We start from the raw sequence: 26390 nt of genomic DNA on the forward strand, positions 1-26390 counted from the left end.
TACCACAACGGTGTGATTCTCAAAGTGCGGCTCAATGAACAAACAAAGACTCTAAAGTCAGAACAGAAAGATACAGTTGAAAGATTGGAGATGAATGTTTTTGTTTTTATGATGTGTAGTAAACTATCCCCGCTTCTATGTCTTGTTGTGTTGTGTGTACCTTAGAAGTCAAACTATACATTAACCATAGTTATAAAAAACATTTTGAATTTCATTCAGAGATGTCAAATCTACGACCCTTTACTGGCACAGCCTCACACGCTAAGATTTTTGATGTTTTTGTGGATAATGGTTTAGCCACAAACATAATTCCCACTTCTGGATAAAGATCACTGTATCTTCATGGTTCTTATGAAATTAAGCGTGGCACATCTTTATTAAGTTAGTATTTACTAATGCCTACATAATAATAGTAATAATAATGCACACTATGTACTCTGTGACATTAAGGTTCAAGAGTTTGGTACCAAGTTGTTGTTTTTTTCCCTTTGTTTTTGTTTTTTGTCTTTTGCCATCTTCTGTTCACCACCCAGTGTTTAAATTGGTCAATAATTTTAAGCCAAACTTTCCAGGTTGTATGAATGGCCCAGAATGTTTCTAAATTTTGTGACTCAAAAGTGAACGATGTGAAATACATTTAAGACATGAGTTATTAAACAGTTGAAAAAGATAGTGTGATGGCCATAATACTTTATACAGGTCAAATATTTCAAGAATCATATTTCTCAGTGTTTCTTGTTGATTTACCAATATATTCATGAGAGTTCTCTGCAAATGTTTGTGAATAGCACTAATATGCAGTGTGTAACTTACATGCATTTAAAAATTGTGATCAAGTTAACAATACACTAAAATTATGAATAACTTTAAGCTTGTATTCCCTTCCACTTCTGTTTCTTCTTTTCAATGAAGACTTTTCATGACCCAGAGTAAACAGTAACTGCGTAGAAGTCACAAAACATCTTCACATTTCAATTCAGGGGAGTATTTTTGATACAATAATTAGGCAGAGATTAATACATCACAGATGCTACGATTTATTTGTTACAGTTCAGGACGGTAGCACCAAACAGTGCTGAAAGTTAGACCATAGTTCTCCTCTCTAACAGACTCAGGCAGCTCAAACTGGGCAAGCTGATGCAACAGCTGTCGGATGCTGTGACTCTCAAATTGGGCTCTGCCGGGATCTCCGATAAGTACTTTAGTGCCATGGACTCTGACACAGCTGTCCAACCAGCTGTGAAGGTGAGTGGCGAGGGCCTCATCGTAGAACATGTCACCTAAGAGGATCAGGCTGAAGGCGTCGGGTTCTGAACCAATCATGTTTGTCGTCAGACAAACAGGTGGTTCCAGCCCGTTCAGCTCACAGTTCATTTGGGTCGCAACAGCTGCAACTGTAACACAAACCAGTAGATTTAAGGCTTCTACTGCAAGATATGGTAAAATACTATAACAGCTTCAATAGTATTTAAAAATAACTATTTTGTTAATGTTATCCTCCTTTTTGGCATCATCTATTAGCCTTTTTTTTTTTTTACTTTAAATGCCAGTAGTAGCGCAAATGTATCACCACCAATAATTCTAGACAACACACAGGAAAAAGTATTAATTTCTTTCAGATAATGCAAAAAGCTACAGCAAAAATGCAAAACTGGACATAAATCATAATTTAAAATAATCTAGAGTCAGAATGACTTTTGAAATTGGTCATACATGTGGATGTCTAGAGGGTGTCAATGGAAAATTGTACTTAGTAGTCAGTATAGTCTTTTAATGATATAAGTTTGCATATGGTAGAATACTGCATGTAATCATTTGTGTTTAGAAGTATATAGTTGGTGGCATATTGAAAGAATGTCTCATCCTAGGAGGTCTGTAACATTCCAGGGTGTTCTGGCGTTCACCCCCACATCCTAGGAGCATGGGAGAGGTCGTACCGTGTCTTATTGTTTTACGGTAGGATTAACGTAGCTATATCTGTTCTAGTCTAAGTGCTTTTTGTTTAGATGAACTGCTGGACTGGAAGTCCAGCAGGTTTAGGGAAGTCGTTTATGGGGTCACACACACACACACACACACAAGCACCCACTGAAGTATAAATAAAGAACGGGGCAGTTTCTCAGTGCGAGTCTCAGTTCTGGAGGCTGCCCTTGCTAGCAAGAAATTCTGCGTGTTTCTCTTCTCTGATTCTCTACTGAAGAAGTGTTTTAGAGTACATCTCTTAACAGAGGGATAAAGTGTATGTCCTTGCAAAGCGTAAAAAATACACATGTGAACCATTTTAACAACAAACCTACTTTCTCATAATTCCTGCTTTTTTATTTAACAGTTCAGAAACATTCAGCAACAATAACAGATTATGTGAACACATAAATAAATACACACAAATGCGTACCAGTGTCAACGTCATTAGCTACTACGTGAGCAGCACCACGCAGTGTTGCAGCAATGGCAGAGGCTCCACAGCCGCTCCCCAGATCCAGGACTGTCTGATTCCGGCACACCTCAGGGTTATCTAAGATATACCTTTAATAGGAAGTCATTAAAGAAAAACAAACGATTTGTTATCAGAAATTGCTGGACATCAAAAACTACACTAGCTAGCGCTTTATTAGGTGTACCTTCTTTGTAGTCTATATTGTGATGACAGTATCATAAAGTTGCTGTAGATTTGTCAGCTGCAAACACATGACGTGTGTGGGAATAAAGAAAATATTTTACTGCTACACATAGCTTTCATCATTATCATTGCATTAAAACGTTCATTAAGAGCTACTGGCATTAGATTAAAACTTATATTAAAGGTGCGGCTATAATCATTTTATACACACATTGCAGGTTGTGCTCATGAAAGAGTTGATGCTCAGTCTATTTAAAGGTCTTAAGTTTCGTTTGGCGCGATGTCCTGACGATCCATGGTGTAAGTGACTTGGAGCAACAGAAGGTTAACAAGCCTACACGCTTACAAACATAAATGCTTTTAAAGAAAGGCCAGGCCAAAGGCCTGGAATTCATTTAGCTTCTAACTGCATTTGAGTTTGCCTAGTAACAGGTGACAGAAGAAGAGTCGAGAAGGTTGCAAACCCTCAAGGACCATCTGGAGGGTGAAACAAATTGCCATGTATGGAAGAATGTGATAGAAAGAGGAACTTCTTTGTCTGTTTTTATCTTTTTAAATTGACCATTTACTGTAACTGATGCATGTCATATTCTTGTTAATGCATGACGGAGCGGAACCCTGATGTCTTAAAAGCATTCTGAAGTGTATTTTTGGGTGAAGATCTATGCTGTGTTGCAGTGTACATACATAATACTCATCTGACAGGAGTGCCACCTGGTGTGGTCTTCTGCCGCTGAGTGTTCAGCAATGCTCTTCTGCATATGCCAGAAAGTTTATTCTGTTCTGTTAGAAATAAAATTTTTAATAAAGTTTCTTTTTAACATGAATTTCAATGTATGGTTATAATAGAGTTGGTACACTCGTTATTAGAAAATTGCAAGTATTTAACGCCATGGTGTGAAGGGTTGGGCGTTGAAGGTAGACTGGTACACACTAACACTAATACAGATCACAATCAGAGAGAAGCTGCCTTAGGAATGGATGGCAGTTATGGTAGGATGGCGTTTCTGTGCTGGCGATGGCACAGAAACTGTAAGGTTAAAGCTGACACCAACGTAGAGGAAAACATATAGATATAAAACATGTCAGGTAACTGAAGGAAAAAAATGTCCATCCCGGTTTTCCCTCCAAGGCACGAGCGATAAGCAGAGTTCTGTCCTTTCCTTCTAAGATTCCTAATTATTTAAAGTAACACTCAGGTATGCCATTCAGCGTGTTAGTACGAGCTCGGGAGCAGCTTGGGAGAACAAGAAAACAGAGACTGCTTTAGGTTGCCTTCCCAATCGACTCAAAGGTTTATTTAGTACATAACAGCTTATATAGAGGAAAAAAAGGTTCGTGTGTCAGCAAGTTCTCAGTTCAAACCAGTACAGACCAAATAAGGAAACGTCTTCCTGCCTTGTGAGCAAAGAAGTATCCTGTGTGTAGTTTATCAGTTCAGCTACAATTTATGATCATCCCAGCAAAATACACTCCTAGACATAGAATACAGAGTTCTTTCATTAGTGAATTCTGAAACAAACCACCTGGCCTTTAACGAGCCTTTTTCTAAGAGATAAAGAAAAAGGGAGGATGGGAGTAAGGAAGTGGTCTCGTCTCTGTGGTATTTTCGACCTTGGGGTACCAGCCTGTGATTCTTACACATCAATTCTTGGGTCAGAGAGAAAGAGAAAAACAACTAGTAAATGGGCCTTATTGAGTAACAGTTTCATGTATGATATCAACTATAAAACAATATCCTGTAAATGCTATCATGGTATCAAAATATCACAACAGTAACAACTGTAGAGGTATGCGGAAGGCCCATGAAGCTTGGTTTGAACTTCAGCAGGTCGTCTTGACCACGTCTACATGCCTAAATGCTCTGAGTTGCAGCCATGTGAATGCATTATTAGATATCTGTGTTAACGAGCAGTTTAAGACGTGTACCTAATAAAGTGACCGGTTAGCCATGGTTGTCATCTTACCTCGACAGTGCCTGTCCCCCTGGCCAGTATATAGCCCAGTAGGGGTCATCAAAGGGCCATAACTCCGGTCTCTCTCGCCAGAATCTGCATCGGGGGGTGAATAACCTCAGCCTGATCTCAGGAGTCAGGCTCTGCTCTCCTGTTATCTCCGTGTTTTCTATAATAAACTTCCTGATGTGCTCAGCAGATGGGCAGACATTTGAGAGGTATCTGTGTCCTTGTGTCTGCGTAAACACTTTGTAAATAAGTTTACCATGGCGGCTGCATTGCAGGGGCATTAAAAGCGCTGCTGACATTATAACAAAGCAGAGATAAAAGCAGCTAGACTAACGTTAGCGGGGCTTTCAGTCCCATTAGCCTCATAACTGCATTTTTGGAGAGGCTTTTACTATTTCTCGTTGAAGCTAACAGTTGTATCCTGTTATTTGTAAAGCGTGACTCTTCAAAACCTTACAATGGTGCAACAATCAAGTTAACAAGGTTAACAGATAACACGATTCTTGCTGCTTCCCACACGAATGCAAAACAAGGTCGGACGAAGCTTCCTTCGACCGTCTGGAAACAACACACAGACTCTCGGTTCCGTTCAAAACAATTCCTACCAGTGGTTTATATGCAGTATTAATGTAATTTTAGCTAATGATGGGCGTGCATTTATTATCTGTTTATGGGATATATAGTGTTTTTCTCTCTCAGTCAGTGTAATTGGGTTTGTGGACACGCTATTCCAAGTAATACATACCTCCCCTGTCAGAGCATATTAAAGTACAAAAGTGCAACTTGACCAAATTAATTTTAAAACAGTAAAACATAATTAGAACATATATATGGGTGGGAAAACCGTGATTGTATTGAACAATTACAGGTTTCTGCTCATTATTAATGTTTCCTTTTTTTAATTGAATTAGAAATTGAACAGATTCATGTTGGTCTATGTAACTCAACTTCACTGATCCTATTTTACCTACTGGTAAAAGGCCTATTTTTTACCAGTTTATACAGCTCATAAGGGACAGTTTTGCAGTTTTTCTTTCACCTGATGCATGCATATTATGTCTCTCTGTCCATCTTAGGCAGACATATCACAGCTATTACTTTTGTTCCTACTGGATTTAGAATAAACTTTAGATCAGGGAACATTTCCTGATTAGGATGCAATTCTAGGTGGCATCTAGGATGAAAAAGTCAAAATGAGATTTGATGCCCTGCACATTACTGATCACTATTTGTGTGTAAAATAAGTAATGATTAATCAGTGGCAGCTACGTTTTGCAGGACCTGGTCATGTACAGCTGCTACTTGTCTCCTGCCACCTGCCACTAGATGTTACACTAAAGGAGAAACAGCAAATTAGTCATAGGGATGTGCAACCTATCTCCAGCTGCGGCTTAGCCCTTGTGGCCATCTGTCAGGTGACTCAATTATGTCAATTAGCCAGTCTTGGGCTAGGGAAAAATAATCTCGGCAGAATTCATAAAACAAAAAACAGTTAGGAGTTTGCACAACAAAATAAGACGTTCAAAACAAATAAAAACGAAGCCATTCAAAACCTTTAAGACATAAAAAGTTAAACCACAATACGAAATAAAAACATGCAAGTCACAGAGGTCGCCTGGTTGAGGCAGTGGCCCATGTGCTGAAGGCTACAGTCCATATTGCATGCCCTGGGTTTGAGTCTCAGTTTGATACTCAGTTTGAGGCTTCCTCAGACTATTTGCTGTGTCATTTGCCTTGCCTATTGTCCTGCACAGTCATTACCAATAAATGGGGTGATCGTGGCTCAAGAGTTGGGAGTTCGTCTTGTAATCGGAAGGTTGCCGGTTCGACCCCTGGCTCGGACAGTCTTGATCGTTGTGTCCTTGGGCAAGACACTTCACCCGTTGCCTACTGGTGGTGGTCAGAGGCTGCCAGTGTCCGGCAGCCTCGCCTCTGTCAGTGCGCCCCAGGGTGGCTGTGGCTACAATGTAGCTTGCCAGCACCGGTGTGTGAATGGGTGGATGACTGGATGTTGTTAAAATCTCCCAATTCTTTTAATCTTTGGGCTGAAGGAAGGACAATACTCAGTGTATAAATGCTCAATCAACAATCATTTATTTCCATACAATTCAACACTTAAGAGCATAAGAACGTCCGGACGGGAGAGATGCTTGCAGAGGGTCACAGCATGTCTCCAAATGGTGACGGGTTACTCAGCTTCTTATAGCCTCTAGTGGCCCCCATCTAGTCGTAAAAGCCTAAACATTCACATTCTTTCTCTGTTACGGCGCCTAAGTTATGACCTCGGCTCCCTGTCTTTCTGCTCTCTGTAAAGGTGGGGGTATGGAATGTGGTCTGTCTCCCCTGTCCTAGACGCAGAGTCTCCTGCATACAACCTTTCTTTTCATGATTCAGCAGTAAAACATGTCAAGAACACAGTGTGAGACATTCACAGCAGATCAAGGATACAGAGTGATGCACACTTTATCTAATGAACTACAAAATGAATATGTTCTTTTAACCCAAAAGTATAATGAGAACTAAACTACATACACAGCACACCATCTAAACTAAAGGAAATTATATGACCTACAGCAGTTAACATAATTCAACTACTTTAACTACAGATATAAGATAACATATGATAACAGAATAATCTCACAATGTGTAAAGCGCTTTGGGGTCCTTGGACTAATAAAGCGCTATACAAATACAGGCCATTTACTGCAAAAGCCTCATGTTCTAAAAACTCTTTATCTTACAATTCTTTCTTTCTTCCAAAATCAAGTTTTTCACCATCTTGATGGACAATGAGCCACACAATCAAAGCTATTTATATGTTGTCTCACCTCTAATTTGCAGGTAGAAGACAGCTTCAGAAAATATAGACTATTTTTGCAAAACAGAGGATAAAATGTACAGTAATATGAATAGGATTTTATAAAAAGAAACAAAAAGATTAAAATTAATAATAAAAAACATCAATAATTAACATGATAAAAGAACAAAGCATTTTGCCCAGCATCCCGGTCATGTTTGCAGTACAAACTAAAGCAAGTGCTTTACGTAGTTAACATTGCTAAAGTATTTACTTCAAATGAATAGAGTGAAAAACAACAGTGCGTATATGATCGGGTGGTTTACTGAGACACAGTCATACATTATGTGCAGTTTATCTGGTGGCAGAGGGGACTGCAGCCCGAGGCTTCAATTATGGCGCCTCTTATGTTCTCATCTTGTGAGAAAGTATTGCTTTTTGATGGAGAAGGTGGAGGAGTCCTAATGGATAGTTGTCTTCTTGTCATTGAATTTACCCAGACCTGACCCCTGTGGCCTAGACTGGCACACCCACAGATCTGCTCGGGGATTGTGTTTACAGATGGCTGCTGTCTATCACAGCTAGCGGGTGTAGCGAGTTGATTTCATATTGGAATTGCAACCTTGAGGCCCCGGTCTATGAGTCAGTGTGGAAATGGCGCAGCAATTTGATCACACTCTGCACACGGAGAAGATCACATATACCTTTGTTCTCCATTATACTGGCTGTGCTTCAGACATCTTTTTATAGCATCATGTATGATTTGCTTGTTCAACAGACCTGAAATTTAACAGTTTAAAAAGCAATTCATAGCCTCTGTTCATTGAAACAGGAAAATACTTTTGGCACATGGGAATGAGAATTCAAAGCAAAAGGTTTTCTGTTTTTAGTAATGTATACACAGAGCATGAAGAAAAAACAAGAAAAAAATGACAAGAATGAGAACAGACAACAGAATGGAGTTGATAAAGTCTACTAGAAATGTTTCCATTATAATTTTTGTGATGTTTGGCTTCTTTATCACCGAGTTAATCACAGTTATGTTAGTATGAGAAGTGCTTTCTACAGCTCTCCCAGCAAAAACTCTAAACTGTTACAGTAGTTAAGTGTTTTTAGGCTTAAAGGTTAAATCCTGACAGCGCAGCCAGACCGGAGTCAGTTCAATATGAGTATCAAGCCTCTATTCTTTCCATCCAACTTCTTCCTCCACTCTGAAATGCAACATTACTCTTCATCCTTTCAGATTTAAAACTATTCATTTATTGTTTGATGCACTTTTCTTCTGCCCAGCCGGACTAATGACACCTGTAAATTATCTCCTCCCTTTTGATGAACTCTAGAACTCCACAAGTGGCATTCCAAAGGGAAATAAAGGTACCACTCCTGCATGATGAACTCCCCCAGTAAAAGCAAAACCTCCCAAAGAGGATCATCAAACCTTTCATCAGTGATATTGCAATGAAACCTCCACCCTTTGAGTGCTGGCTATAAATTTCCTCTGTGTCCTCCTGTCCCATTTCCCAGGGGTTTGCAGGAGTGCAGACTGCAAAGTACAAAGTGTCTTTACGGCCTGAAACCTCTTTTCTTTAAAAAGAACCTGAACCAAAGTAACATAAAATATGCAAAATAGTGTAACTGTACTTCTCAGAATGTCACGGTCACTGCTTTATCTCTCCATTAATCCCTCTATTTCTTGTATGTCTTTCCCCTTCCTGTGTATTTTTCTGGTCCCTGTTTTCTCTGTTGTTTTTGTGTGTATGGCATTGGCGCTCTAATCATCTACTGATGTGCAATCAACCTGCACACCTGATGCCCATCCACCAATCAAGCTCTGAGGCACATGCACCCTGTCTTCTCATCTGCTCCTCATCACTCTGTTGTGTCATGGCCAACTCTTCTCTTGTCTTTGATGAGTTTTGTAGACCTGTGTCGTTATCTAGTTCTCCTTTGTGTTGTGTTCCTGGACCGTGTTTCTATACTCTCCCGTCCAACTCTGCACCACTCAATCAGCCCCACTCTCAGCCAACTTCAGCCTGCCTGCCACTGCCAGCCACAATCTCCAGTCAACATCAGCTTCATTAGCATTGAACTGCAAAACTGTAATAAACTCTTCTCACCTCCTGATAGAGCTGAGTCAGAGTCCTATTTTTGCATCCACTGGCCTGTTTTGAATGTTTATAAGTTTAGTTTTAGGCAATTTGGTGTTTGTTTGCTCAAAAAATCTGGAGACTCAGGTAACACACACACCACTGTGGGGCCCCAAGCACCACAAAATTATTATTGAATAAAATACATTAGTTCTAAAGTAGTTTGTAAGTAAACAAGTGTTATTGCGCCCCCTATTGGTCAATCTGGTTACTCGAAAAAATGGGGAAGATGATCTCTGCGTGGATTCGGTGAGGTAGTAGAACACAGTCTGGCCTTTAAAACACCACTTTATTTCAGACACAAAGTGAAAACTGTGTCACAAAATATGGCAGTTATTTTAATATTTAATATATATTATATTGTTAGACTGTTCATACCTTTTTCTGCTGAGATGATTTGTAAGTCAACGTTTACTGTTGTGAGTTTTAATTATTTTCTCTGTTGTAATGTTATATTATCAGATTGGCACACATGAGCACACTTTTCTTACTCTTTCTTGTACTATTTCCTTCCTCTTCTGCCTCTTCAGTCTGTGGAACCACAGGATAAAAGATTTTAGACCCGGGCAGCAATGATAACCTCTGGGCTCTTGTGCAGCAGCAGATGTTCTGCCCTCATGAAAGTAAAATATTCCAATCATGGACTATTAAAAACAAATCTTTAATTCTATAACACTTAGCCTCATGCATTGTAGTTGTTTCAGGGGTTGCATAAATGTAGACTATCCAGTGAGAACAAAACCTCACTAACAGGGTTGGAAGTGCAATAAAAAAAAAAAAGGAATAGACCCTCCTGGCAACAAATGTAAAATGAAATGCTGTGGAACACCTCCTTTTCTTTCTAAATGTGCAGTCTAGTGCATTCAATGTTAAAGAAGATAAGAAAGAAAGCATTATAGCACCTTTATTGTCCTTCCTTAGGATTTAAACAAACACAACAAAGTGAATTTGAAGGTATGAAGACATATCTCAGCAACTGCTTGTTTCCATTAGACTTTGTGTAAGAATTCTTTTCTAAGGTTGTTTGCACAAAATTGCATCAATCATTCTAGGGGGTGTGGGGGGTGTGGGTGTTTCAATAAGAAGAAGCATGCTTTTTCTATCAGTATTGGAAGCTGAGAGTTTAAAAAAAGAAACATGTTCAGAATTGCTAAACTAATGTTGCCCTTCTGAAGTGCTCGACCACCTGATTCAGTTCATTCAATTTTATTTGTGTTGTGCCAGTTCGCAATAACAGTAGCCTCAAGGTGCTTTGTATCATAAGATAAAGACTCTACAATGTTAGAAAGAAAGCCCAACAATCACAAGACACCCTATGTGCAAGCAGCTGGAGACAGTGAGATCTAAAAAACATCCTTTTAACAAGAAGAAACCTTCAGCAGAGCCGAGCTCAGGGAGGGGCAGGCATCTGTGTGAATGGTTGGGGGTGAGGGCAACAGAGCAGCAGAGAGAGGCAGGACCAAAACACACACTATGGGAGAAAGAGCCAGCGTTTAATAATCACTAATGATTAAATACAGTAGCTTTTCATCGCTGTCTGCAGCTATATTTCAGATTCATATGGGTTGCTTCTCAAGTGTTTCTTTCAGACTTGTGAGAGATTTATAAAAAACTAGAAGCCCTATTGTGTGTCTCTTTTATAATCATCATGATAATGGATGTCTAACCTCAGGGATGTTCCTTCAGAGCCTGCGGCCACTTTACTGTATGTACAAGTGGATGCTGAGCACACCACACTGACTCTGAGCATCCACCGTCCTTACACAACCTCTTTTCACCACTAGAGGATATTCTTAGTCATGTTACCTGAAGCAGAATCCCAGCATGCAAACATACAGCCCACACTTTCACACAAAGCTTAGCACCATTTCATTTAAAGGGGAAAAAAGAAGAAGGTTTTATGCCAGTGTTAAAAACAGATTTATAACTGGAGACTGAACCCACGCATTTTGAGATGCATATGACAATTAAATTTATTATAGACTGAGACATGTATCAGAGCAGAAAAGCTCTGTTATATCCAGACGACTATTGATTAAAAAAAGTCTTGAAATTATTTGAATTTATTCATTTATGAGTCACTTTTACCTGCAGACACCTTTTTAAGCAAAGCTGTCATGAACTGAACGAAGGACAGGTGCTGAATAAATCACAATTAAAGTCCTGCCAATGCAGAGACATATTACAGGAAGTTACGTAACCCATAAATAATGTATTTGACTGGCCATGTGAGTAATTTTAGACGATATAAATCCAGCTGTGGGTCATAGAAAGTATTTTAGACATGCAGAGCAGGACTTTTTAAAATATATTTTAGAGTATTTGTATTAATAGATTCATCCAAAAAAAGCAGGTGAAGTTCTGGCATCAGATTTTCACCTAGATTAGATTAGATAAAACTTTATTAATCCTTCGGGTGGGTTCCTCCAGGAAATTCAGTAAAAAAAAAAATTACCTATTACCAGTAATAAAACTACCTGATTATATGCAGTATTTATTCTCAGAAAAGAAAGTCATGAAGCTGTTTTTGCAGTTTCAACCTCCTTAAGGCAGGAAAATGTTTTGATAAAGCACTGGAATTAAGTGGTAGCTAAAATCCCTAAATTTCTAGACGTCAGTGTCCTGGATGACACATACAAACATGTCTGGCAACCTGAACAATCCATTATGTTGTTTCCTAGATGGTTGTTTTGAAGATAACGGGATACTGAACTTAAAGAAGTGACTCAACTGAAAGTTAACCTTGTTTGCTGCTGGAGGTTCAGCTGTTTTCATCATGTCTCTTTTATAATTCTTCTTTGGATAAATGCTACTTAGGATATTTTGTGTCATAATGACTACTAAACATTATGACATAATGCCAATTTTTCTGGGAGGACAGTTGATTAAGTACGACCGTTTGCCATTGGCCTTTTTTTTTCAGTCCGCTTGCTTTCAGAAAAGTGACTTTGGTCTCTGAACATGTTTGGCTCAGTTGACAAATGTGTACAGCAGGGCGCCAGAGGAAATACTTGCCAGGAAACTCAGAAAGCATAATTTATTTAGAGAGTTTACTCGTTGATTAATACAGATCAAAACAATGAGCTGTAGCGAATTCATTTTCCTCCTTTTAATTATCATGGGATGTGATTGGGGCAACAAGAAAATGAGTACGCTATATGCTTCAGATGAATTTACAGACTGCTTGCAACGGGAAGGGGACTGAAATATGTTTTCAGTGTAACGGAAAACTAATGATAAGAAGTAACACAGTGGTAATTATTGGCTTTTGCTACTAAGTAATTAAATAATATTGTGGGGGTAAAAGCCCTCTGCAATAGTAACGTCCTTAGAAGAAAAAGTGATAGCCTAGTCTCTGGTTTCTGTAGATAGGGACTCTCAGTGCATTTTGTTGACAATTATTTAGTGTAAAATGAAAAAAAACTTCTGATGACCACAGGGTTCCTCGTATTCACTGGCCACTGCCAGCTGCTAGCTGTGAATGTTTCGGGAGAATATTGGTGAAGGTTAAATGTTTCACATTTATGGTGAGGAACATGTGGCACCCAGTTTGATCAGTCATTTCAGTTGTACATGTCCTCTTTGTATCTTTAACTGTTAAACAAAAATAAGGGCATCCATGGAAAGAAGCAAATAAACTCTGTCTCAGGCGTCAACACAGGATCACGGGATTCATTTTTATTTTAAAGAGGGAAACCATGGAAACAGCCCGTGATGAGCGATAGTTATTCGCGTGTGGCTGTGTACACAGTGCATGACGGCATATGTGTTTGTTTACAGTGCAGCTGCATATGTATTTGCCAGACTGGGCTAGCTCACAAGCAGATTGCAGCATTAAGTATTATAATAAATGTGCAGCGATATCTCATTAAAATAGATCACGCAAGTGCAAACTGATAACTGAGCTGCTTCCAAAGAGACAATAGTCACACTCATTCGGTCCTGGCTTATGTTAAAAAAAAGAGAGAGAAAAAAAGAAAATGCCCAGCTGGAAGAAGAAAGTATTACTGATGAAACCCATTATCTGTTTAATTAGCTGTCCTTGTACTGACAAAGATATTTGCTGCTTTTCATGTCTGAGGTTTTGTAGATTGTCATCAAATAAATCAATTAAAAGATTTCTTTGAGAGAATTGCAGTTTTTCATGTTCTTGATTTAAACCGTTGGGTTGACTTGAAACCATTTACAGATGGCGACTAGTGTCAGATTGAGGCAGAGCCCCAGCGGAGCAGCGAGTGTGTGGTATGTGATTTGTAACACACACACCACAGTGAGACAGTTTGGAGGGAAATAGAAGGAAATTAGACCCAGCAGAGATGGTCATAGAGGAAAGTGATATGGAGAGAAAAGGTGGAGAGTTTATGGGTTATATAGAGAGAAAGAGACAGAGTGAGTCTTTAGTCCTCTTCTGCTACGTGAAAACCCACCTCTATTAGAAACTTTTTGGAACAATACACTGAGCTGAGGCTGCTTCTCCCCTGAGAATTGCAGACTCATAAAAATGTCACACTAAAACTGAACAAAACAGGCTGTTTCCCCTGAAAGGCTTGTGTTTCAAAGACAGCTGTAAGATGTGAAACAGGAGGAGGCAGCACCGGTAGATGACACTTAGAGAAAATAATGGGTTGCACATGCAGGCAATAGGCTCATCCCTCTAAATACTCCCAGTGTCAACCAGTTTGAATCATCAGCGGGCGACCATGTTTGACATCCCAGGAGAGCGTTTGTGGGTCACCACTCTGTGCGCTGCTTCATCGGGAGGGATTGTTTGTACTGAGAGAGAAAATAGAGGAAGCGCAGTGGGAAAGATTCCCGGGTAGTTCAAGGTTAAAGCGAAACTCATCTACTGGCAGCGTGCATATATGGGAAAACCGAAAGTGTAGGTGTCAGTGGTGAGATAGAAATGTGACCGACTAAGGAATTTGAGTGTTGACACTGTAATCATTAACAGGAGAAAAATAATCCCTCTCAGTCACTTTACACTTTAATAATGGTTTTACTTTCACAATGAGATGGTACTACACTGAATCATGAGTAGAGGCCCTTAATATAGGGCCCATATTTAGACTTTGGATACAGTGTCAACGTTTCACCATACCTACTTATCTAACTTTAGCAAAGAAGCTGCAGTATTCATTGCTTATATCAGAAAGGTAACAAAAGTCTACATTTGCTCTGCTACATTTTGGAAACTCATATTCTGTGGAGGACTGGCGGGGGAAGATGTTTGCTTTATTTCAGGGAGAAGTCTTTCTTCTCAGCTTGCGGTGACTCAGGGATTGTCTTAAGCACATACCCCGCATGCCAGACAATCTGTTATAAGCATTTGCATTATGTTCACAGGTTGACTTTGACCTTAGTTCGCTGTACAAGACAATATTTCTTCTTTATGCGGTTATAGTACAGCAATAAGATTCTTTGGAGCTGAAAGATATGTAGATGCAATTCTTCCATGATGACCACAAACTCCCATCCTGAACATTTAGCTGAATAAATAATGGAGTCTTTTCTGCATGTGTCACTGTCTTATCTATTATTGATTGCTCAGATGACCAAGCACAGAAAAGTCATTTATAAGTGATAGGTTTATATAATTTCAAGTCTGTTGCTATGTACTGAAGTTATTACCTCAATAGTCTGGTTATAACTCTGTGAGCGCCATTACTTTCCATCCAGCACAGATCCCTGATAAATGAAAAGGTGGACTCCCTATTTCTTTTGATATCACATCATTGGGCACTAATAACTCCCATCCAATTACAGTGGGTCACACTCATCATCCATTCTGAGAGAGTTTGCCCATACCTTGGAGTAGCAACATTGTGCGTTTTAACTTGGTTGTGAAAAAAACTGTCCAGCTTGCCTCAGAGATATTTGAGCGTGCATTGAAGTCTGCCTAACCAGGCTACATGTGTTTTTTGGACTTTGAGAAGGCTTTTGACCCCATCCCTGTGGGGACTGTTTTGGGGTATCTGGCCTGTTGCTATGCGTGAATCAGTCCCTGTACAACTGTTGGTTGGTGGGATTTTGGGTCAGTTGGTTCTATTACACTGCTCTTCACTGTGGAACCAAATCTAAAATTCTAATAACTTAAAGTCAGAGATCCTAAGCTCTTTAAAAATAAAAGTACCAGAAAATTGTCAGTTGCTACTTAACACTTGATCACACTCACACAAATTATGATTACCTTGTCAATTACAAAAATGTAGAATAGATGTAATAAATATACTTTAGTTTCAAGGTTCAAGGTTCTTTATTCGTTACATGCATAGTTATACGACTTGTGCAAAAAGGAGACAAAGAACATTATACACTGAACAAAAATATAAATGCAACACCTTTGTTACTGCTCCCATTCCCCATGGGATGGACGTAGAGACCTAAAATTCATTCCAGATACACAATATAACCATCCCTCCCAAACAGTGGTCACAAATCAGTCCAAATGTGTGGTAGTGGGCACATCTGCTATATTGAGATAATCCATCCCACCTCACAGGTGTGCCACATCAGGATGCTGATCTGACATCATGAGTAGTGCACAGGTGTACCTCAGACTGCCCACAACAAAAGGCCACCCTGGAATGTGCAGTTTTTTGCGCTATTGGGGGTCTGGGGACCCAGAACCGGTCAGTATCTGGTGTGACCACCATTTGCCTCATGCAGTGCAACACATTGTCGCATGGAGTCTATCAGATTGTCAATTGTGGCCTGTGGAATGTTGGTCCACTCCACTTCAATGGCTGTGCGAGGTTGTTGGATATTCGTGGGAACTGGTACACGCTGTCGTATACGCCGGTCAAGCACATCCCGAACATGCTCAATGGGTGACATGTCCGGTGAGTATGCTGGCCATGCAAGAACTGGGACATTCTCAGCTGCCATCTGCCCTGAACAATGTGAACCATGATTCATCCGTGAAGCGCACACCTCTCCAACGTGCCAGACGCCATCGAATGTGAGCATTTGCCCACACAAGTCTGTTACGGCGACGAGCTGGAGTCAGGTCAAGACCCCGATGAGGACGACGGGCATGCAGTTGAGCGTCCCTGAGACGGTTTCTGACAGTTTGTGCAGAAATTGTTTGGTTGTGCAAACCAGTTGTTCCAGCAGCTGTCTGGGTGGCTGATCTCAGACGATCTTGGAGGTGAACCTGCTGGATGTGGAGGTCCTGGGCTGGTGTGGTTACACGAGGTCTGCGGTTGTGAGGCCGGTTGGATGTGCTGCCATATTCTCTGAAACGCCTGTGGAGACGGCTTATGGTTGAGAAATGAACATTCAATGCACGGGCGACAGATCTGGTTGACATTCCTGCTGTCAGCATGCCAATTGCACGCTCCCTCATTGCTTGTGGCATCTGTGGCATTTTGCTGTGAGACAAAACTGCACATTCCAGGGTGGCCTTTTGTTGCGGGCAGTCTGAGGTACACCTGTGCACTACTCATGATGTCAGATCAGCATCCTGATGTGGCACACCTGTGAGGTGGGATGGATTATCTCAATATAGCAGACGTGCCCACTACCACACATTTGGACTGATTTGTGACCACTGTTTGGGAGGGATGGTTATATTGTGTATCTGGAATGAATTTTAGGTCTCTACGTCCATCCCATGGGGAATGGGAGCAAAAACAAAAGTGTTGCGTTTATATTTTTGTTGAGTGTATATAATATATACATTAGATGAATGTGCAGTAGCAGCATGTATGCAGCAAGCAGGTGAATTCTGTACATTAAGTGAATTAAATAAGAATAGACAATCTGACTATTTTACAGAACAGACAATATGAACATATTTAAAATTAAAGGAATTTGAAATGTACATTGTGCCGGTCGGTTTAGAGTGTCTGGAAGAGAGTCCTGTTTCAGTCACTTATGGATGATGTGAGAGGGCGGGTGTGTGTGTTTAGGGCCCAGATGGCTTGAGGATAGAAGCTCCTCTTGAGTCTCTCTGTTCTTGCCCGGATGATGTGGAACCTTTTACCAGATTGCAGAAGTTGGAACAGTTTGTTGCCAGGATGGACTTCCTCAGTTGTCGTAGGTGGTACAGGCGCTGCCTAGCCTTTTTGGTCTGGACCTGAATGTGGGGAGACCATGTCAGGTCTGAGGAGATGTGGACACCGAGATACTTGAAGGACAACACCCTCTCCACTGGAGCTCCACTGATGATAGTGGGCTTGTAGTCTCTGTGCTGACTCCTTCTGAAGTCCACCACCAGCTCCTTGGTCTTTATTCTGCCTGTTTATGAACTTACAAAATAAAGCTGGTTTTTGCCTTAAATAAATCTTGCAACAAAGGATTGAAACCATAACCATCTTTAGGAAATTATTAGCTGAAGTCATAATCTAAGTGGACTTATAGTCTACTATATCAGACCTTCTGAGTCACCTGCTGCTTGCTATTGTATTCCAAGGTACTTCCACATTTGGCTTCCGTTTCCAGACCTGGAAGCTATGCCAGTCTTTTATATATAGTGTATGGATGACAACAGTGTGACTGAGGAATGGCATTAAAAGTGCATAATAGTGAAATGAATCATTAAAAGCAAACATAAAAGATGCGATGTAAATGCTTTGTGAGGAGAACTGCAGAGCTGAGTCATAATTCTCTGTGTGTTTACCACCATGAGCTTTAGCTTTCGCTTACCAAGTGTAATGTGATTAACTCTTAATATAGAAATATTGATTATAAGTGTATAGCAAGCTAATTTGTTTTTGGCAAGTTAATAATTCCAGTTAGTCAATATTTCCACAATTAACTTCTCTAGTGTGGTGAGGAATAATGGCACCTTGCACACAGCACCCTGTAATCACCTATTGTGATGCATGTTTATATAGGTATACTCACACAGAGCAAATAGGCTACATAAAATCAACCCTAGCCTTGCTTTTTTTTTTTCTTCTTCTCCACTTTAGGATTAGCACCTGGGTCCCATTAGACCACTTAAAGACTACTGAGACACATGTAGACATACAACCTGAATACATAAATTGCTGTACATGAAGAAATATCTTCTGCATGCTCCCGCTCTGCACCTGTTTTATGGGTTAAAAGTGTTCTCACTGCATTTCTCCCAGAGCAAAAAACAGATTAGAGTCCTAAAGACCATTTTTATTGCTAATAAGGCTATAACAGGGTTTTAAAGCAACAAAGGCAACACACAAGCATTGTTATTAATCCTTTGTTGAGATACTAAAATTTAATCTTATCAATTACAAATGTGTAAATATGTTGTTATATCTATATGATCTGTTTCTCTCTATATATAGATAAATGTATATAGTCTATAGAGCTTGGAAAGAAAAGCATCTGGACTTCTTTAGGTTGCCAAGGTGGGAAACTGGGCGTGGGTCCCAATCAGCCAGAGTTTCGGGTGTGTTCATTGTGAAACCCGGCCCCACCCTATCATGTGATTTCCTGAGGTCAGATAGCCCAGGGTGTGAGTGGGCGTTAAGGCGTCTGGGAAGGGAACTCAAAACTGGATTATAGATGGCAGACAGTTGGTGTCGTAAACCACCGCCTCTGTTCAAAGATGGTCGCTCACAGTGGACATAGATGCTTCTTTCACTCCTCTTTCAAACCATCTGTCCTCTCTGTCCAAAATGCGAACACTGGCATCCTCAAAGAGTGACCTTTGACCTTTAGATGCAGATAAACTGCTGAGTCTTGTCCTGTGGAGGTGGCTCTTCTATGTTGTGCCATGCGCTTGTGAAGTGGCTGTTTGGTCTCTCCGATGTAGAGGTCTGGGCATTCCTCGCTACACTGTACAGCATACACCACATTGTTAAGTCTGTGTTTTGGAGTTTTATCTTTCGGGTGAACCAGTTTCTAGATAGATGTGTATATTTGCCACATACTAAATAAAATGACTACAAAGGCAAACAGAGGAAATGATTTTGTGCCTTTTAAAAACCTCATGTTTTTAGATAATGAAATAATAATAAAATAATAAGATATTTTAGATATTGTAGAATTTGATGGATTTTGCACTCACAGCATTTAGACCTGAATGCAGAAGTATGTTCTTCCGCCTTAACTACGGATGATCTGATATCGTCGTGTTGGTGTTGTTCCCAGATCATCATGAAAATGTTGTTCCAGGTTCAACATTGCAAGTGACCAATCACATTGTTGTGACGTTATTCTTTTGTGCGCCAAGCCATTCGTGCATTTATGAAATTCCAATGTTGCAAGGACAATATCAGTTCTGCTTACTGTTTATTAAAGGGTTACGGTTATGGTCTGTTGATCGGCGGACAGAGGCGGTTTCTCGCAGCTTAAGTACAGTTTTTTGTTTTACGGCGGTTTTTCCCGAAGTCGCAAAAGTATGACGTCACAACATTCTGATTGGTCACTTGCAATGTTGATCCTGGAACAACATTTAATATGATGATCTGGGAACAACACCAACACGACGATATCAGATCGTGCATTATTGCGGCACATGTTGTTGTGTTTACCTCCATTATACTGAGGTGGTGGCAAAACTTAAAAAGAAAAATGTCCAGAAAAAAATCATTGAAGCGCATTTAAATGATCATTTTGATGTGCAAATTTCTTTGCAGGTGTTCATAATTAAAAACAGCTCAAAACGATAATGATACTGTCAGGGTCCCTGTGCCTACCCGGTCGGCTCAGTATGGCTACATATGTTTTTATATTCTTTTTTTTGTTCCTGCTCTCTCCCTTCCCCTCTTTCCCTCCTCCCTCTGCCTGGGCGGAGCTCACCTGTGGGCTCCTGCCCTTGGCCCACGCACCTGGTCGCAATCACGCACCTGTGGCTCATCACGAGTGTTCCAGCTCCATTATAAGATGGCAGCTCTGTGTTTCTCGTCGCTGGACCGTTGCCGACCCTCATTCCCTGGACCAACCCCTGTGTTACCTGAGTGATTGGAGTGTGAAGAGGAGCGTGAGGAGTGGACAGAGTGTGTGTGTGACTTTCGGCGTCTTTCCCATTCGTGTGTGGACCCCTGGAGCCCGGCCTTCCCCTCACCTTTGTAAATAATCACCTGGTGTATCGTAATAAAGACTCTTGTGCTTTAAAGACCTAGAGCCTGCGCGTGAGTCTGTTCAGTCCTGCTGTGACAGATACAAACTGTGTGGCTTTTGTAGTAATGGTAGTTAAGGCACGATCTGATATCGTCGTGTTGGTGTTGTTCCCAGATCATCATATTAAATGTTGCTCCAGGATCAACATTGCAAGTGACCAATCAGAATGTTGTGACGTCATACTTTTGCGACTTCGGGAAAAACCGCCGTAAAACAAAAAACTGTACTTAAGCTGCGAGAAACCGCCTCTGTCCGCCGATCAACAGACCATAACCGTAACCCTTTAATAAACGGTAAGCAGAACTGATATTGTCTTTGCAACATTGGAATTTCATAAATGCACAAATGGCTTGGCACACAAAAGAATAACGTCACAACAATGTGATTTGTCACTTGCAATGTTGAACCTGGAACAACATTTTCATGATGATCTGGGAACAACACCAACACGACGATATCAGATCATCCCCGCAATAATACAATAATGGTTCATCCTTTTTGTGTTGCAATATGTGCCATTCGTGACACTCAGAGTACTTAATCTGCTTTACTGCGGTCCTCTTTTGCTTTTTAAAACTGAAGTCTACAGCCATTAACATGGCAATTTAATGTTGTTTGTAAACTGATGATCTATTTGCGTGCACGCTTATTTTTGTTTTTCATTACATGAAACCTGTGCATGTGTCCTTGATTGTCCAGCTGCAGACATTGCATACGTTCTATCTTTCTGTAATAAAAAAAATAGGTCACGTATTTCAAATTTTAAATATTCACAACAAGGTTGGCAGATTGGGATCTAAGAGGTGAAGTATCCAAGGATATTTAGTCCCCAGGCTTAAGAAGGAAAAAAATCAGACATAATATAAACTGATAAAATGTTGCAGATAAAATGTTTGTCCTTGAGCATGTAGAATGTCTGTGGACTCCATCTGGCTTATTTAAGAAAGAGCCCAGATTTGCCCAAGATTCAGAGAAAGAGTTTGATGGGGCCATACCGTTGTTCTTTTTTCTCTGTTTAAGTCCATGACTATCAGAAGATCTCAGTTATTCTATTCACAAAGTGCTTTAAATTGGCTCTATATATATTAAGGCATATATATACATATATATATATATATATATATATATATATATATATATATATATATATATATATATATATATATATATATATATATATATATATATATATATATATATATATATATATATATATATATAAGCACTGTTAGACCCTAAGATCCTGTGGGACTTCCAGATACAGACGGACAAAATGGTGGTGGCTAACCAACCGGACATAGTGGTGGTAGACAAACAGAAGAAGACGGCCGTAGTGATCGATGTAGCGGTTCCGAATGACAGCAATATCAGGAAGAAGGAACACGAGAAGCTGGAGAAATACCAAGGGCTCAGAGAAGAGCTCGAGAGGATGTGGAGGGTGAAGGTAACGGTGGTCCCCGTGGTAATCGGAGCACTAGGTGCGGTGACTCCCAAGCTAGGCGAGTGGCTCCAGCAGATCCCGGGAACAACATCGGAGATCTCTGTCCAGAAGAGCGCAGTCCTGGGAACAGCTAAGATACTGCGCAGGACCCTCAAGCTCCCAGGCCTCTGGTAGAGGACCCGAGCTTGAGGGATAAACCGCCCGCAGGGGCGTGCTGGGTGTTTTTTTTTTTTTTTTAAATATATATATATATATATATATATATATATATATATATATATATATATATATATATATATATATATATATATATGGTGAGTGTGGTGAGTGTCAGCACCACAGTCCAGGATGAGACAACGAACATCCAAGAATACATTGGGAAGATGGCCCCAACTGACCGAGTGCTCAGTGAATACCTCAGGCAGCAGAAACCCAAGAAAGAGGAGGGAGACGAGGAACCATCATGGAAGGACAGGCCCCTGCACGGTATGTACCACCGGCAGATAGAGGGGGTGGCTGATATCCAGAAATCCTACCAGTGGCTGGACAAAGCTGGACTGAAAGACAGCACAGAGGCACTAATCATGGCAGCACAAGAACAAGCTCTGAGTACAAGATCCATAGAGGCTGGGGTCTATCACACCAGGCAAGACCCCAGGTGCAGGCTGTGTAAAGATGCCCCAGAGACAATCCAGCACATAACAGCAGGGTGCAAGATGCTAGCAGGCAAGGCATACATGGAACGCCATAACCAAGTGGCCGGCATAGTGTACAGGAACATCTGTGCCGAGTATAACCTGGAAGTCCCGAGGTCAAAATGGGAGATGCCCCCAAGGGTGGTGGAGAATGACCGAGCTAAGATCCTGTGGGACTTCCAGATACAGACGGACAAAATGGTGGTGGCTAACCAACCGGACATAGTGGTGGTAGATAAACAGAAGAAGACGGCCGTAGTGATCGATGTAGCGGTTCCGAATGACAGCAATATCAGGAAGAAGGAACACGAGAAGCTGGAGAAATACCAAGGGCTCAGAGAAGAGCTCGAGAGGATGTGGAGGGTGAAGGTAACGGTGGTCCCCGTGGTAATCGGAGCACTAGGTGCGGTGACTCCCAAGCTAGGCGAGTGGCTCCAGCAGATCCCGGGAACAACATCGGAGATCTCTGTCCAGAAGAGCGCAGTCCTGGGAACAGCTAAGATACTGCGCAGGACCCTCAAGCTCCCAGGCCTCTGGTAGAAGACCCGAGCTTGAAGGATAAACCGCCCGCAGGGGCGTGCTGGGTGTTGTATATATATATATATATATATATACATATATATATATATAAAAAAAAAAAAAAAACACCCAGCACGCCCCTGCGGGCGGTTCATCCTTCAAGCTCGGGTCCTCTACCAGAGGCCTGGGAGCTTGAGGGTCCTGCGCAGTATCTTAGCTGTTCCCAGGACTGCGCTCTTCTGGACAGAGATCTCCGATGTTATTCCCGGGATCTGCTGGAGCCACTCGCCTAGCTTGGGAGTCACCGCACCTAGTGCTCCGATTACCACGGGGACCACCGTTACCTTCACCCTCCACATCCTCTCGAGCTCTTCTCTGAGCCCTTGGTATTTCTCCAGCTTCTCGTGTTCCTTCTTCCTGATATTGCTGTCATTCGGAACCGCTACATCGATCACTACGGCCGTCTTCTTCTGTTTGTCTACCACCACTATGTCCGGTTGGTTAGCCACCACCATTTTGTCCGTCTGTATCTGGAAGTCCCACAGGATCTTAGCTCGGTCATTCTCCACCACCCTTGGGGGCATCTCCCATTTTGACCTCGGGACTTCTAGGTTATACTCGGCACAGATGTTCCTGTACACTATGCCGGCCACTTGGTTATGGCGTTCCATGTATGCCTTGCCTGCTAGCATCTTGCACCCTGCTGTTATGTGCTGGATTGTCTCTGGGGCATCTTTACACAGCCTGCACCTGGGGTCTTGCCTGGTGTGATAGACCCCAGCCTCTATGGATCTTGTACTCAGAGCTTGTTCTTGTGCTGCCATGATTAGTGCCTCTGTGCTGTCTTTCAGTCCAGCTTTGTCCAGCCACTGGTAGGATTTCTGGATATCAGCCACCTCCTCTATCTGCCGGTGGTACATACCGTGCAGGGGCCTGTCCTTCCATGATGGTTCCTCGTCTCCCTCCTCTTTCTTGGGTTTCTGCTGCCTGAGGTATTCACTGAGCACTCGGTCAGTTGGGGCCATCTTCCCAATGTATTCTTGGATGTTCCTTGTCTCATCCTGGACTGTGGTGCTGACACTCACCAGTCCCCGGCCCCCTTCCTTCCGCTTAGCGTACAGCCTCAGGGTGCTGGACTTGGGGTGAAACCCTCCATGCATGGTCAGGAGCTTTCTTGTCTTTATGTCAGTGGCTTCTATCTCCTCCTTTGGCCAGCCTATTACCCCAGCAGGGTACCTGATCACGGGCAGGGCGTATGTGTTGATGGCCCGGATCTTGTTCTTACCATTCAGCTGACTCCTCAGGACTTGCCTGACCCTCTGCAGGTACTTGGTATATATATATATATATATATATATATATATACATATATATATATATATATATATATATATATATATATATATATATATATATACATATATATATATATATATATATATACGCTTTAATATATATTAAAGCTTAGAGGAATATTTTCAATTTTTCACTTTCTTGCCAATAAGTCAAGAGATATCACTTTCATGTCTGTGTTGCTTCTTTTAGGTAACTGCTGGTGGTAAGTTTGGCCTTGCATGAAAACTAGAAGTGGATATGAACAGCTAGCTAAGAAAATCCACCCAATACCTCTAAAGCAGGTGTGCACTGATGATTTGACACTCTATAAGCTCTCACATTGACCATGAAAATCTCACATCAAATAGTAAGAAGCCTCAAAGCCTCTCCTTTATAGAATATGTTGCATACATCATAAATTGCCCTTTTTTATTAGCATAGAAAATAAAGTTTGAACATCTTTCATGTAAATAGAGAAGCCTGTTAAATTGTGCCACTTTTTTCACAAAACCATAAAAATGTTCATGTAAAATACTAAAATCAGTTAAAAATTAGAACTTCCACATAAGCACTGTTAGTATTTTGTAAGTAGTGGTTACTTCCAGAGTATTTTAAAAGAAAGGATGCACAGATTACACGTTTCCCCCCCATTAATGTATTTAATAAATAAATTATATACTCCCCTTTCCTTTAAAAATTGCCATTTGTTAATTGTTTTTAATTTTTATGTACTGAAAATCTTGACTTAAAGTCAGAAGAATTAAATAGCAAATGTTACAAAATTACATGATAAGTCATGGACTATTACTAAACACTTACAAGTTTGATTAGTGGGACACAGGAATATGCTGTTGCTGTACTCCATTTATGAATTGACTAGAAACACGAATCACTCAAGTTTCTCTATAATGAAAATGTAATAGCAGTTGTATTAGTTGTATTTATGTAGGCTACAGTTTCAAGTATTTGAGGTATACAGTAAGAGGAAATGCAAACGAGTATACAAACTAGCACCACTACAAAAGTGGGAAATGGCTTTTAAACAATGAATAAAATTCTTCCTTATGAACTTTTTAAATGCATTCTTCATAACTGAATCCATAATCTGCAAATGTCCCTTTTCTTGTCCCCTAGCTCTCAAACACTAGTGCTCTGCGCACATGTTGTAGCTCTTTTGAGGACTTTGGGTCACTATATGCATATCTTTTTCCTTTTGCTTTTACTTTATTTGCATCTGAAATGTAATCAAGACGCCCTGTGAAAATCGGATCCATGGGCTTTGCACAATAACCTCTCACCAAGAGGTTGGGGTCAAGATTGTACTGCCACTTTTAAAAAACCCAAGTCAATGAGACCAATATAGCTAGACAAAAATGAACATGAATAGATGTTATGGATGTGAAAATTTTTATATATATATATATATATATATATATATATATATATATATATATTTTTTTTTTTTTTTTTTTTTTTTTAAGCACTGATGTGTTTCACAGTTGATCCCAAAGCATAGATGTTAATGTGGTGTCTGTCCCTTTGAGTAAATGCAGAGAAAGATGATCTCTCCTCTTCCTCAATAGACAGCCTCCTCTGCCACTTCCTGCTCATCAGCTGTGAAAATCTGTGGGCCTTGTGAATTTGCTTTCCACTGCAATATGCAAGGGCAGATGTGCTGGCAGATGTTGGCACATCAAGGCTTGACAGTATAGCTGTTGAAGACTCATCAATGTTTGAGGGTGTCAGGGTGAATGTTGAAGGTAGGAGTTCTCTCTCTGTTGTGAGCCTTGGAGCATTATGCTATTTGTGATTCCTTTTTTGTT

The 26390-nt window shown here is 40.7% G+C and overlaps 2 protein-coding genes across 2 annotated transcripts in view; one reads left to right on the top strand and one right to left on the bottom strand.

Moving 5' to 3' along the window:
- The window catches only part of amn1 (antagonist of mitotic exit network 1 homolog), a 109185-nt gene that overhangs the window by 42042 nt on the left and 40753 nt on the right, over window positions 1-26390 (top strand). The window lies entirely within an intron of this gene.
- Window positions 509-5127, bottom strand: etfbkmt (electron transfer flavoprotein subunit beta lysine methyltransferase). The gene is made up of 3 exons (XM_080874290.1): window positions 4588-5127; window positions 2396-2526; window positions 509-1394 (listed from the first exon to the last, which is right to left on the bottom strand). Exons 1-3 carry the CDS (start codon window positions 4881-4883, stop codon window positions 1045-1047), a joined length of 777 nt encoding a protein of 258 aa, XP_080730416.1. The 5' UTR covers window positions 4884-5127; the 3' UTR covers window positions 509-1044.

Source organism: Rhamphochromis sp. 'chilingali' (genome assembly GCF_963969265.1).
Source record: "Rhamphochromis sp. 'chilingali' genome assembly, chromosome: 2".
NCBI lineage: Eukaryota > Metazoa > Chordata > Actinopteri > Cichliformes > Cichlidae > Rhamphochromis > Rhamphochromis sp. 'chilingali'.

Excerpts from the sequence above, each read along its gene's own strand:
- etfbkmt (XM_080874290.1), bottom strand. The coding sequence starts at position 4,883 with ATGTCAGCAGCGCTTTTAATGCCCCTGCAATGCAGCCGCCATGGTAAA. Across the intron at positions 2,527-4,587 it reads GGGGGACAGGCACTGTCGAG|GTATATCTTAGATAACCCTG; the intron begins GTAAGATGACAA and ends TTCCTATTAAAG. Across the intron at positions 1,395-2,395 it reads AGCTAATGACGTTGACACTG|TTGCAGCTGTTGCGACCCAA; the intron begins GTACGCATTTGT and ends TTTGTGTTACAG.